The 12,138-nt window shown below is 48.3% G+C and overlaps 1 protein-coding gene across 2 annotated transcripts in view; it reads right to left on the reverse strand.

Annotated features, from left to right (window-relative positions):
• The window catches only part of LOC109909320 (rab effector MyRIP), a 145,872-nt gene that overhangs the window by 10,991 nt on the left and 122,743 nt on the right, over positions 1-12,138 (reverse strand). Inside the window, exons 5-12 of one of the 2 annotated variants that reach the window (XM_031796276.1) lie at positions 9,210-9,290; positions 8,320-8,417; positions 8,023-8,103; positions 7,102-7,275; positions 4,562-4,730; positions 3,585-4,258; positions 2,190-2,945; positions 583-1,697 (exon numbers count right to left, since the gene is read on the reverse strand). In XM_031796276.1, the coding sequence (XP_031652136.1) occupies positions 1,566-1,697; positions 2,190-2,945; positions 3,585-4,258; positions 4,562-4,730; positions 7,102-7,275; positions 8,023-8,103; positions 8,320-8,417; positions 9,210-9,290 (2,165 nt within the window). In that variant the 3' untranslated portion in view covers positions 583-1,565. Of the gene's footprint in view, positions 1-582; positions 1,698-2,189; positions 2,946-3,584; positions 4,259-4,561; positions 4,731-7,101; positions 7,276-8,022; positions 8,104-8,319; positions 8,418-9,209; positions 9,291-12,138 lie in introns of those variants that run through there. The other variant, XM_031796275.1, reaches the window with a different exon arrangement.

Below are 12,138 nucleotides of genomic sequence, written 5' to 3' on the forward strand. Positions count from 1 at the left end.
TGAACACGCCGCAGATCTATACTTCAGTGTCCTTGTTATTCCAAAAGAGGAAAGGTGACAGCAACTTACACAAATGGGCGCAAAGGCAAAGTTTTAAATTCAATCTCTTATTCATACAAAATGAATACGTCAGTAAAATAAATAAAAAAAAATATATATATATATATACACACATAAACAAGAGCACCGTGATTTTAAAACGTTCCCGTTGCGGTCATTTGTGGAAGACTTTACGGACATGACTTCACCCAGATTAGCACCCCTTCCAGAGAAGGCTTTTAGTAGTGTGTGGGATACCATGGTAAATCCATCCATATTTATCTCTTGACATACCGTACCTCAAATGGAGAGCTGTGGTGTCCAGTCGTGGTAAAAGTACTCAATTGTCATACTTGAGTAAAAGTAAAGATGCCTTAATAGAAAATGGCTCAAGTAAAAGTGAAAGTACAGTGGTGGAAAAGTACAGTGGTGGAAAAAGTACTAAATTGTCATACTTGAGTAAAAATAATAAATGAAAGTAAATGCTATACATCCAATTCCTTATATTAAACAAACTAGACAGAACGATTTTCTTGTTTTTGTACATTTACGGACAGACACGGGCACACTCCAAGACTCAGACATAATTTAAAGACGCAGCATTTTGTGTTCAGTGAGTGCCAGATCAGAGGCAGTAGGGATGACAACATGTTACATTGATTGGTGCGTGAACCTGACCATATTGCTGTCCTGCCTGAGCCTTCGAAATGTAACGAGTACATTTTGGATGTCAGGTAAAAATGCATGGAGTAAAATGTCAACATTTTCTTTACAAATGTAGTGGAGTAAAAGTATAAGCTGTCAAAAATATCAGTACAGATACCACCCCCCCAAAAAAAATACTTATTAGTACTTTAAAGTATTTATACTTATGTGGTTTCACACCTTTTATGTAACTGCCATTCATACCCCCAGCCTCTGCCCTTTACAAATGTCGAAAATGTATTGAAGGAAGAAGAATAAAAGGGAAAAGCGCTAGAAGGGAAAAGCGTATATTACCTAATGCAATCGGCTTCGTAGGTCTAAATTGAATCCAGCACCATACGCTTTTCACTCGGTTATTTCACTCCCTCTTTCACTCCCCATCCACCCTTAGTGGCTTTGAATAACATTGAGAAGTGTCCAGAAGTCCCTAAAATAGGCCACATCTAGATAAGAACAAATCGGCGTCACAAATGGTACCCTGTACCCTACATTTAGCGCACTACATAAGGAATAGGGTGCTATTTTGGGACACAAACAACTGAAGAAGAGCAGAGAGAGTGAGAGAGAAAGAGAGAGAGTGACTAATACCATTATGGTCCCTGACAAAACAACCATGTCTCACTTGATGATGTCTTACTTGTGACAGTGTGTGTGAGAGGATTGTAAAAGGAGGAAACATCAGATAGGTGCACGTGTGCATGGCTGAGTGTGTGTTAGTGTGTGCTGTCTACATCCATCACAGTAATTTGATAGTTTTGGTGTTGTATCAGGTGAATGTTAAGTTTGGGACTGTTATTCTTGACTCATGTTGCATAGAAGGTCTATGCATGTATTTGTGTGTGTGTGATGTCCTGACCGGGGGCCTGTGTTATAGAGACAGTAGATCTCACCTGCTGTAAGAGAGAGGAGAGCAACTGTAGCCTCTGCTGTAGTTCCAGCCAATTCTGTCCCTCCTGACAGACAAGACAGACACGCATGGACGGACGGACAGACAGGAGAAAGGGAGAAGGAGAGAGGTGGGACATGGATGGCACAGCGAAATATAGATGAGAAGAGTTGAGAAGAGGTAGGCGAGGAGGGAGAAAGAGGTTAGGGATGAGAAGAAGGTACAGACAGAAGAAAGGCAGTGGAAATAAAGGAGTGAATGAGAGAAATGAGACGTAGGAGTACGATACAGAGACAGTCTAAGATCAGATTGAAAGATAACTAAGGGTAGCCCCCTGCCGTGTTCAGTTGAGGACAATCAGGACAATGATGGTAGGCTAAAGCCATAGAGCCATAGATGTACTAGAGAGCTCATCTCCTATCTTTACCCATGGTAAAACAGGCTTTGGGCCAAGTATCCCTATCCTGGATACATATCTCTAGATCTGGCACTCTATCCAACTCTATGGTTAAAGTGAAATATGAAACAATGTGTTCCTGTTCCGCCTCTCTCTGCTCACCTGTCCGTCACACAGCACCCCCTCCTGGACAGATGGGGTAATAGCAAGCGAGGTGGGCGTGGATCCGGTCTTTTCATTTTGGTCTTCCACTTGTTCCCCCTTTTTCTCAGTCTTTCTGTCCACCTCTTGTCCCTGTGGTCTCTTACTGAGCCTGTTCTTCTCCACTCTCTTCTCTTCTCTGTCATCTACTTTCTCTTCCAAACTCTTTCCTCCTCTCCCCAACCTCCTCTCCTTCACTCTCTCCTCCTCTGTTAATATCGGCCTTTCCGTTAGTCTCTCTCTCTTTTTCAGTTCCGGCCCTTTCACTGACTCGATTGTCTCTCTCTTCGCCCTATCGTGACTTTTACTCCTCGGTCTGTCTCTCGGTCTCTCACTCTGTCTCTGCCGATCACCTTCTCTCTCATTCTGCCTCAGCGTCTCTTTCGGTCTGTCACTTTCTCGGTCTCTCCCTCCAGGACTTTTGATTGGCTCGTCCTCAGATGAGCTCACTACTTCTTTGCTGTTGGCTCGTCCAACCAGCTGGCTCAGTTTGGAGCGGAGCTCCTGCTCCAGTGTGTCTCCGGAGCCAGGCCCAGTGCTGCTGGTGGACAGGGGGTCAGGGGTCATGGGGTTACGGGGGCTAGGGGCCGCAGAGTTAGGGGCCACAGTGTCCTGGTCCTCGGGCTCGGGGGTCATGGCCTCGGGCACCACATCAGGGGCGGCCATCTCCTCACTCATGCCCCTCTTCAACAGGCCGTTCAGCAGGATACTGTTCTCCTAAGGATGGAGAGAGAAAGAGAGTGACAGAGACAGAGCGAGAGGGCAGAAGAGAGAGAGAGAGCAAGAGCAAGAAAGAGTAATAGGGAGAGAGACCTTAAAGCGTATTTTCTGTCTTTATGTAAAAAGATGGCCCTACTCTGCACACAGTGTTGTGGTAATGTTTCTCAATAGTCTTACGAGGGTTGACCAATGATTTTTTCAGACATTTATAACAACAAGAATGTGGTGGAGTAAAGATGATTGTAAATCTAAAATCTCTGCAGCTGAATCTACGACCATAAATGACAAATGAGAACAAGATTGGTGTAGCTGCAACACGCGCCATATCTTCACATTTGAGTAATTTTGAGTAATTTAGCACAGGGTTTTCCTGGGCACGTTTTTTTGTTGTTTGCCGTAGCACTACACAGCTGACTCAAATAACCAACTTTGATTATTTGAATCAGCTGTGTAGCGCTAGGGCAAAAAACGTGGACCTTAGTGGGGGCCCCAGGACCGAGTTTGGGAAAGCCTGTTTTATCAGACACTGTCAGCAGAGTGACTTACTGTCAGTGCGTTCAACTAAAGTAAGACAACCACATATCAGTCATTGCAAGTTAAACCGTCCTCAAGGCTATGTTAGTGTCGTCCTCCCACCTGTACAGATTGTGCGTAGAGGGGCTGTGTGTGTGTCTGGTTCCCCGCCGCTTCCCTCTTGCTCTTCCTGCGTCTCCGCGACCTCCTGACCTGGTTGCTCTGCATGCTGTCCTCTGCCTCGCTACTATCCCCAGTCACCTTGGGGTTAAAGTTCACATCCAGCGCCTCCGGGTGGAGCGGGTACGAGGGGAAGTTCTGGTGTTGATGATGATGGTGGTACTGAGCCTGCTGGGGATGAAGATGCGAGTCTGAGTTAGGGCCTTTTCTTCCCATCACGTTATGGAAGGGTTTGCGGGGGCGGGCGGAGTGTACCGACGAGGACTCTGAGTCAGAGTTGACGGTCTCCGTGTTGGTGTACTGGCCCGAGGAAGGCGAGGTGACCGGGAGGTGGACCGGGGTGTACGTCCACTCCGGGTCGTGTTGGGAGTCCGTGTAGTACGTCTCGTCTGAGAGTTTCTGCCGGAACTGGCGGAGCGCGGCGCCCCAGCCCCCCTTGTCGTTCTCCTGATCGGAATCAGAGCCCATCTCATCATAGGCCGAGACCACGCCAGACTCTTTCTCCAGGACGCTGAACACCAGCGACTTTCTCTTGGCCAGTAGGCTGGGACGGGAGTGCTGAGAGCTCTGCAGCGCAATCCAGTTTCCATCAGGGCTCTGCAGCACCGAAGACGCACCTGAACATACAAGCACAGGCAAACATAGAAAAAATTCACGTGTGTGACAAAACACAGCATTCTTCCTGTGAGCTTAACTGTATGGAACTGTCCTGTTTGCATGTAACGTACTGTAGTTGACTGTACAAATAAGAGACGAGAAATGAGTGACATGCCTTTGTGTGTAACAGTATGGACATGTCTCTGGGTTGAGTGTAGAGTGTTGTGTGTCTGACTATCAGCAGGACTGCCATGGACGTGCCTCTGTCTCTAATGTGTGTGTGAGACTGTATGAAGGAGGCCGGGTTTCAGTGTGCGTCTTACTGGAGTTGTCCAGGCGGTCCACACTCTTCCAGCTGGGCAGTGAGGAGGCCCTGGCCGTCTCCTTCTTCAGAGAGGCGTAGTCCTGTACCCCGCCCCCCGCCCCCATTAGTGCCTCAGTCACCTTCTCTGGGGAGTCATCACTGGTCAGGGAGAATGCCGACCGTGACCTCTGTACACACGCCCACAAACACACAATGTTAAATGAAATGTTAAATGACATGCTACGCACTTTAAAAACTACGAGTGCTGACAAGGTGACACAGAACGCCAGGTCTACCAGCCAAGGTCAGCTTGAAATGGAACTGGCACAGCCACAGAATTTTCCTCAGGGCAGCAATTTTCCCACGCTTCCGTTCCAGACAAACAAACAACATTTGAGGATTAGGTCGAAAAGATTTGCTTGTTTGGGTGGCTATGTGGATAACGGTGACTACGTGCGGTTATTGACTGATCCAGCTGAACGTGAACTGGTTTGTTTGGTTAGAATCCCAGAAGGTATTCAAAGGAAATGGCAACTCAAGTTTGTGTTCCTCCGGGAGCCTGGTACACCGTAAGACTGACTGTCAGCGTGCATCCCAACCAAATGGCACCCTATTTGACATAGTGCACTACTTTTGACCCAGAGCCCTTCCATCTGGGACGACGCACCAGTCACATGGATGTGATTCCTATAAAGAGTCAGCAGGGGGCATCAGAGAACTACAATACGGATAAGAACAGTGGAAGAGGGACAAATCTCTGTTCACACACACACACACACACTCCCTCGGAGCTCATTCATAGCATGTGTGTGTGTGTGTGTGCGTGCGTGCGCATGACCGTATGTGTGCGCCTGTGTGTTTGTCTGCGCACACTTTTGTATGTGTGTGTGTGTGTGTGTACAGAGAGCGTTGATAAAGGGAGCCCATCCCTCTGTGGACCAGGGAGTTGAGGAGAATCCCTGTGTATTCAGAAGCGCTTTGATCATGTGTGAATGTAACAGACTGGGAACGTGGCTTTGATTCCACACTGCAGCGCCTGCCTTACACCCACGGGAGGATGACAAATCTCAGCAAGCTCCCCTCTGACTACCCCTTTGAAATTCTGCCAGGCGTGTGTGTGTGTAGAGGTTTCCCAGGTAAGTTACTGTACAGCTCACAGGTACAAACCGGTGACAACCCTCAGTGGAAAAGCAATCATGCGAAAGTCTGCCAATATAATGGAAACACTTAAGTAAATGAGGGATGCAAAGTATATTAAAAGCAGGTGCTTCCACACAGGTGTGGTTCCTGAGTTAATTAAGCAATTAATATCCCATCATTCTTAGGGTCATGCCCCCATAGGATGACAATGCCCCCATCCACAGGGCACAAGTGGTCACTGAATGGCTTGATGAGCATGAAAACGATGTAAACCATGTCTCCATCACCAGATCTCAACACAATTGAGCACAATTGAACTTATGATGGAATTTCTCATGGAAGAATGGTATCGCATCCCTCCAATAGAGTTCCAGACAGTTGTAGAATCTATGCCAAGGTGCATTGAAGCTGTTCTGGCTCCTGGTTGCGCAACAGCACTTTATGTTGGCCTTTCATTTATGTTGGCAGCCAGCCCTCAACCTCGTCTGTCCTCATATCGCATCACTAGGGACAGGAGTTTTTCCTGCCCATGTGACCTGACCGGGCCCCAGCTACAGACTATATTTAGGGCTTTTCCTGGGTCAGGTCACAAGGTCAGGAAAAAGTGTAGTGTAGTATAGTATATTATAGTGGAGCTTACTGTATTGCAGTATAGTATAGTGGAGCTTACTGTATTGTAGTGTAGTATAGTATATTATAGTGGAGCTTACTGTATTATAGTATAGTAGATTATATTGGAGCTTACTGTATTGTAGTATAGTATATTATAGTGGAGCTTACTGTATTGTAGTGTAGTATAGTATATTATAGTAGAGCTTACTGTGTTGTAGTATAGTATATTATAGTGGAGCTTACTGTATTGTAGTGTAGTGCAGTATATTATAGTGGAGCTTAATGTATTGTAGTGTAGTATATTATAGTGTAGCTTACTGTATTGTAGTGTAGTATAGTATATTATAGTGTAGCTTAATGTATTGTAGTTTGGTATAGTATATTATAGTGGAGCTTACTGCAGTGTAACGTATAGTGGAGCTTATTGTGGAGTAGTATAGCCTAGTGTAGTGAAGTGCATTTTGCTGTAGTGTAGTGTAATGTAGCGTAATATAGTGTAGTGTATTGCAGTGAAGTGTAGTGTAGTATAGTGTAGGGTAGCGTAGTGTACTGTAGAATACTGTAGTGTAGTGCGTTGAGGTTCAGTATAGTACAGTGTAACATAGCTTAGTTTAATGTAGTGTAGTAAGTGTATTGTAATGTAGTGCAGTGTAGTGTAACGTATTGTAATATAGTGCATGGTAGCGTAGTGTAATGTAAAGAAGCAAAGTGTAGTGTAATGTGGTGCACGGTAGCGTAGGGTAGCGTAGCGTTACGGAATGTAGCGTAGCATAGCCTAGTGTAGTGAGGGCTTCCACCCAGACTGACCCAGAGGGAGTAGGAGCTCTTGAGGTGGGCCTGGTTGGCCTGGGCCAGGGTGCTGTGAGGGTGCTGGCTGGGGGAAGACAGCTCACTGCCCTGAGGCTGGCCCTGGCTCGGTCTCTGGGGCCACACAAAGTCATACTCTGTCTGCATCTCGGAATGCTTCCTCCTCTGGATGATCTGGGAGAGAGAAGGAGAGGGGGGGAGAGAGAAGGAGAGGGGGGGAGAGAGAAGGAGAGGGGGGGAGAGAGAAGGAGAGGGGAGACAGAGAAGGAGAGGGGAGACAGAGAAGGAAAGGGGGGAGAGAGAAGGAAAGGGGGAGAGAGAGAAGGAAAGGGGGGAGAGAGAGAAGGAGAGGGGGGAGAGAGAAGGAGAGGGGGGAGAGAGAAGGAGAGGGGGGAGAGAGAAGGAAAGGGGGAGAGAGAAGGAAAGGAGAGAGAGAGAAGGAGAGGGGGGAGAGAGAAGGAGAGGGGGGAGAGAGAAGGAAAGGGGGGAGAGAGAAGGAAAGGGGGGAGAGAGAAGGAAAGGGGGGAGAGAGAGAAGGAAAGGGGGGAGAGAGAGAAGGAGAGGGAGGAGAGAGAAGGAGAGGGGGGAGAGAGAAGGAGAGGGGGGAGAGAGAAGGAGAGGGGGGAGAGAGAAGGAGAGGGGGGAGAGAGAAGGAGAGGGGGGGAGAGAAGGAAAGGGGGGAGAGAGAGAAGGAGAGGGGGGAGAGAGAAGGAGAGGGGGGAGAGAGAAGGAGAGGGGGGAGAGAGAAGGAGAGGGGGGAGAGAGAAGGAGAGGGGGGAGAGAGAAGGAAAGGGGGAAGAGAGAAGGAGAGGGGAAGAGAGAAGGAGAGGGGAAGAGAGAAGGAGAGAGAGAGATACAGAATGAAAGAGGGCAATGCTAATGTGATGTCACTAAAAACTTCACACCAAACATAAAAGGTACTTTTTGTACGATGGTTGTGGCCAGTTCCTCTATAAGCTCTTCTTTGTGGTCCCGTAGGTAGCGAGCCTCATTCTGCTTCTCCTGCAACACAGACGTCAAAGCCCAGTCAGAACTACCGTAAAACAAGCTTTTCTACAAGCACTAAAACCAAACCCTCATCCAAATAGCTCCAAACCAAAAGAGACAGAAAGACAGACATGGAGAGAGAAAGAGAAATAGAGAAAGAGATAGAAAGAGAGAGGGATGATGGATGGATGGATCGGTAGAGAAAGAAGGGAGGAAGGAGTGTTGCCTCACCAAGCTGTCACTGAATTCCTCTGCGTTGGCGATGGCTTCCTCTATGGCCTCCTCAGCAACGCGCAGGGCAACCGTGAGGGTCTCTGCCATGCTGTGTCCTGCCAACACACGCACAAACACATTTACTTACAGCGCTCTCAGGAGTGGTCATTACCTAAATGGCAGATTTAATTAGAGATACAGTATACTAGGCAAACAAAACATTACCGCTGCAGAGAGAATGCAATTACTGCTGTCTGAGTGTGTGCGCGAGTCTCTCGCGCTCTCTCTCTGTGTGCGTGCGCGCACATGTGTGTGTGTGTGTGTGCATATGTGTTTGGGAGTCTGCTTTAGAGGGGCAGATAAGCACACTGTGGTCTTGTCATTTGCTGTGGTGACTCGTGTCAGGGCTGTGGTGGAGTGCTGCTGTGTTGACTCATGTCAGAGCTGTGGTGGAGTGCTGTTGTGGTGACTCATGTCAGGGCTGTGGTGGAGGGTTGCTGTGGTGACTCATGTCAGGGCTGTGGTGGAGTGCTGCTGTGTTGACTCGTGTCAGGGCTGTGGTGGAGTGCAGCTGTGGTGACTCGTGTCAGGGCTGTGGTGGAGTGCGGCTGTGGTGACTCGTGTCAGGGCTGTGGTGGAGTGCGGCTGTGGTGACTCGTGTCAGGGCTGTGGTGGAGTGCTGCTGTGGTGACTCGTGTCAAGGCTGTGGTGGAGTGCTGCTGTGATTACTGTGATTCACAAACACAAGTGGCCGACTGGGAGGGTCACAGACCTCTGGAACAAGAAGACCACGCAGCAGTGTGTGTTGCTGTGTCATGCTGTGGCTATATGCAATAAGCTAGTATGATGAAACAGATATAGCTAGTATGACCATTAATCATTGGTTGGGTCTATATGAGGTTGTGTACCTTCACTCTGCCTGTAGAAGGTTGAGTCACTGCCACAGACGCTGCCATCATTGTCATTGCTTCCGTCGTGAACACTGCTTTCTACAGGGGAGAAAGAGACAGAGGTTAGAGGTCAGAGGTTAGCTACAGACTGTGCTGGGAGGAACCTAGGCTCACACTGAGAGCCTCACCTCAGCCTCATCAGCAGAGGAGAGCAATGATATGAAACAGGAGGAAACAGTAGAGCAGAGAACCTACGACACTGCTCCAGTTCATTTCAACACATCCCTTCTTTCAGCCGTGTGTAGTGTACTGTAGTGTATGCGTGTGTGTGTGTATGAACCGTGGGTGTGTTTGCCTGCGTAGTGTCATCTCTTCATAAACCACACACCATTTGCAGAGGGCCATTTGTTGGCAGATATGTATCCATAGGGCCATCTGTTTTCTCCAGGAGGTCTTTCATCGACTTTTTAGTTCCTCTCACGGGAACAATCAACTTCCTTCAATTAGCAGCTAAGATCCACAGCTCTGGGACGAACACCGGTGGTACAGCTGAAATGATCACCCTGCCACAGCCTGTGCCTCTGAAGTACTGGGCTGAACTGTGTGCGTGCGTGCGTGTGTGTGTGTGTGTAGAGGCTGAGGCTGTGACGACTTCAGCGGTGACACAAAACACTCGGAACCTAGCAGTGGGAGTCGCGGCAAGCCACTAGGACTCCTCTGAGTGTCTGTGTGCAGTGAGGCTGAAACTGCAGTGACATTTGGGACAAGGCGAGCAGACAGACTTGCTTGTGTTGGTCTGTCCGTCTGTAGTGGGACTCTGCTTGGTCAGGCATAGGACAGGTTGACTTGTGTTTTAACCGTTTTAGTCCTCTCCGGCTGAAGAGGGAGTCGTCAGCCTTTCAGTTCTTCTTTGATCCAAAAAGAACTCCCACCAATGTCTTCTTCATCCACATCACGGTCCTGTGTCCTCCCGGCCTTCCTCTTCCTCCCCTGTTCCTCCTACTCTTTCTGTCATCGTTCGACCATCCTGCCACTCCTCTCTGGAGTATGTTTGGCCATCTGCTGGCTTGTATTTCCCCCTCTGATAATAAGTGAGATTCGTGGCCCCACAACTCCACCATGGCGTATGGTTTAAGTCAGCTTCCTGAATGCGTCTCAAACGCTTTAGGTCAGCTTCATTAAATGCCACTCCAAAGGCCTCGCTCTCCTCTGCTCTGTTTTAGATACAGCGTGTGTGTGTGTGTGTGTGTGTGTGTGTGTGTGTGTGTGTGTGTGTGTGTGTGTGTGTGCCTGTTCATTGTGACTTAAAGGAGAGATACAGCCAACAACAACATGCAGTATATTACCCAGCATAAATAAAGTCTGAAATCATGGACGCAGTAGGACAGGGAGATACACTGGCACCGCTGACGATGACCGCGTCCTAATGAAGGAAATGCAGCAACAATGGCCTGTAAAACAAACAGGATCACAAGATGGAGGCCGCGTGGTATTTTGTTTACTGACGCTTTTCTGTTTCTTTCTTTCGTTTTCTCACTTCCCCTGTCTTTCTGTCTACATCTCTCTCACCCTCATACACACAGCCACTCTTTTTTTCCCCCCTCTCTATTTCCTTGTCAAACACGCATCTGAGGATGCTGAGGATGTGAGAACTAGATGTATGGCAAAGTGAGTGATTCCCTGGGTAACAAGTGTCATTGTTGCAGGTGACCCTGTCTGTCATCTTTCACAGCAATGTCCACCGCCTGACGCATCACCGTCCAGGCAGACAGTCTGACAGACAGACCGAACACGTGAAACCGGCAGATTTAACCATGACACAACACCCCGACACGCACTGTCATGACCCTCTCCTGAATCGTTTCGACCCTCCACGCCGAACAGAGCCCCTCCCCACCTGCACTGGGCGTGTCCTCCTCAAACCAGGAAGCTTACGTCATCTCATGTCAGTTTATTACCGAGAGATGGAGAGAGATCTATCTTTACTGTTCCTGTTTCATTTCTTCTCATTGACCACGGTCTCACCTTTTCCCCACAGACGGCTCGGGAGGGGAGTCACTCGATATCACCATGACTACCCTGCCGACGGCAGCACCGGGCTGTGTGTGTGTGTGTGAGAGAGAGAGACACTCCTGTCGGTAAAGCTCCACTTAAAGGTAAAGTTCCTCCAGCATCAGTCCAGACAGCTAGCTTTCAATTATATTACAGCATCTGCCATCGTACGCTTTCCCAGCGCACACACACACACACAGGCACACCCACAACAGGCAGCTTTCAGCAATGACTGGGCCTTCATTTACACCATGGCAGCTCATACACCAACAGTAAGAGAAAGAGAGAAAGGCAGACGAAGAGAGAGCGAGAGAGAAAGAGAGGGCGGGGGGATTGAGAGAGGAAGTGAGAGAGAGAGAACAAGCGAGAGAGGGATAGAAAGAGAGGGAGTTTGTGAATGAGAAATGCACAGACTGGGAGTAAACCTGACTGTTCCATCTGCTGCATGTTGTAGTGAAACATACTGGCCACCAGGGGCACTGCAGATCAGGTGCCATTTGGGGTTGAGATGAGAAGGGCATGGTGGATTTCTGTTCTGTTCTCCACCTACCAATTGTGTTCTGACACCGACAACGCCTCTACAATAATTAGTTGGGTGGCACTGTGTGTGTGTGTGTGTGTGTGTGTGTGTGTGTGTGTGTGTGTGTGTGTGTGTGTGTGTGAGAGAGAAAGAGAAGAAGTGTGTGCGTGTATGTTGGTTTTTGTGTGTCCTTAAACGTTTTCAAACGTCTGACAGATAGTTAGTGACAGATTAATATATCTTTGACACCAGAGTCACTTAAGGTCACATCATGACATCACCTCAAGCTTCTGTGGGACCGTAGCACTACACTATGCCATCCTGTAAACAACAAGCACACACACACACAAACCCGCGAGTGCATACGCACAAGTA

This window comes from Oncorhynchus kisutch, linkage group LG18 (assembly GCF_002021735.2).
Source record: "Oncorhynchus kisutch isolate 150728-3 linkage group LG18, Okis_V2, whole genome shotgun sequence".
In the NCBI taxonomy this organism is placed as follows: Eukaryota; Metazoa; Chordata; class Actinopteri; order Salmoniformes; family Salmonidae; genus Oncorhynchus; species Oncorhynchus kisutch.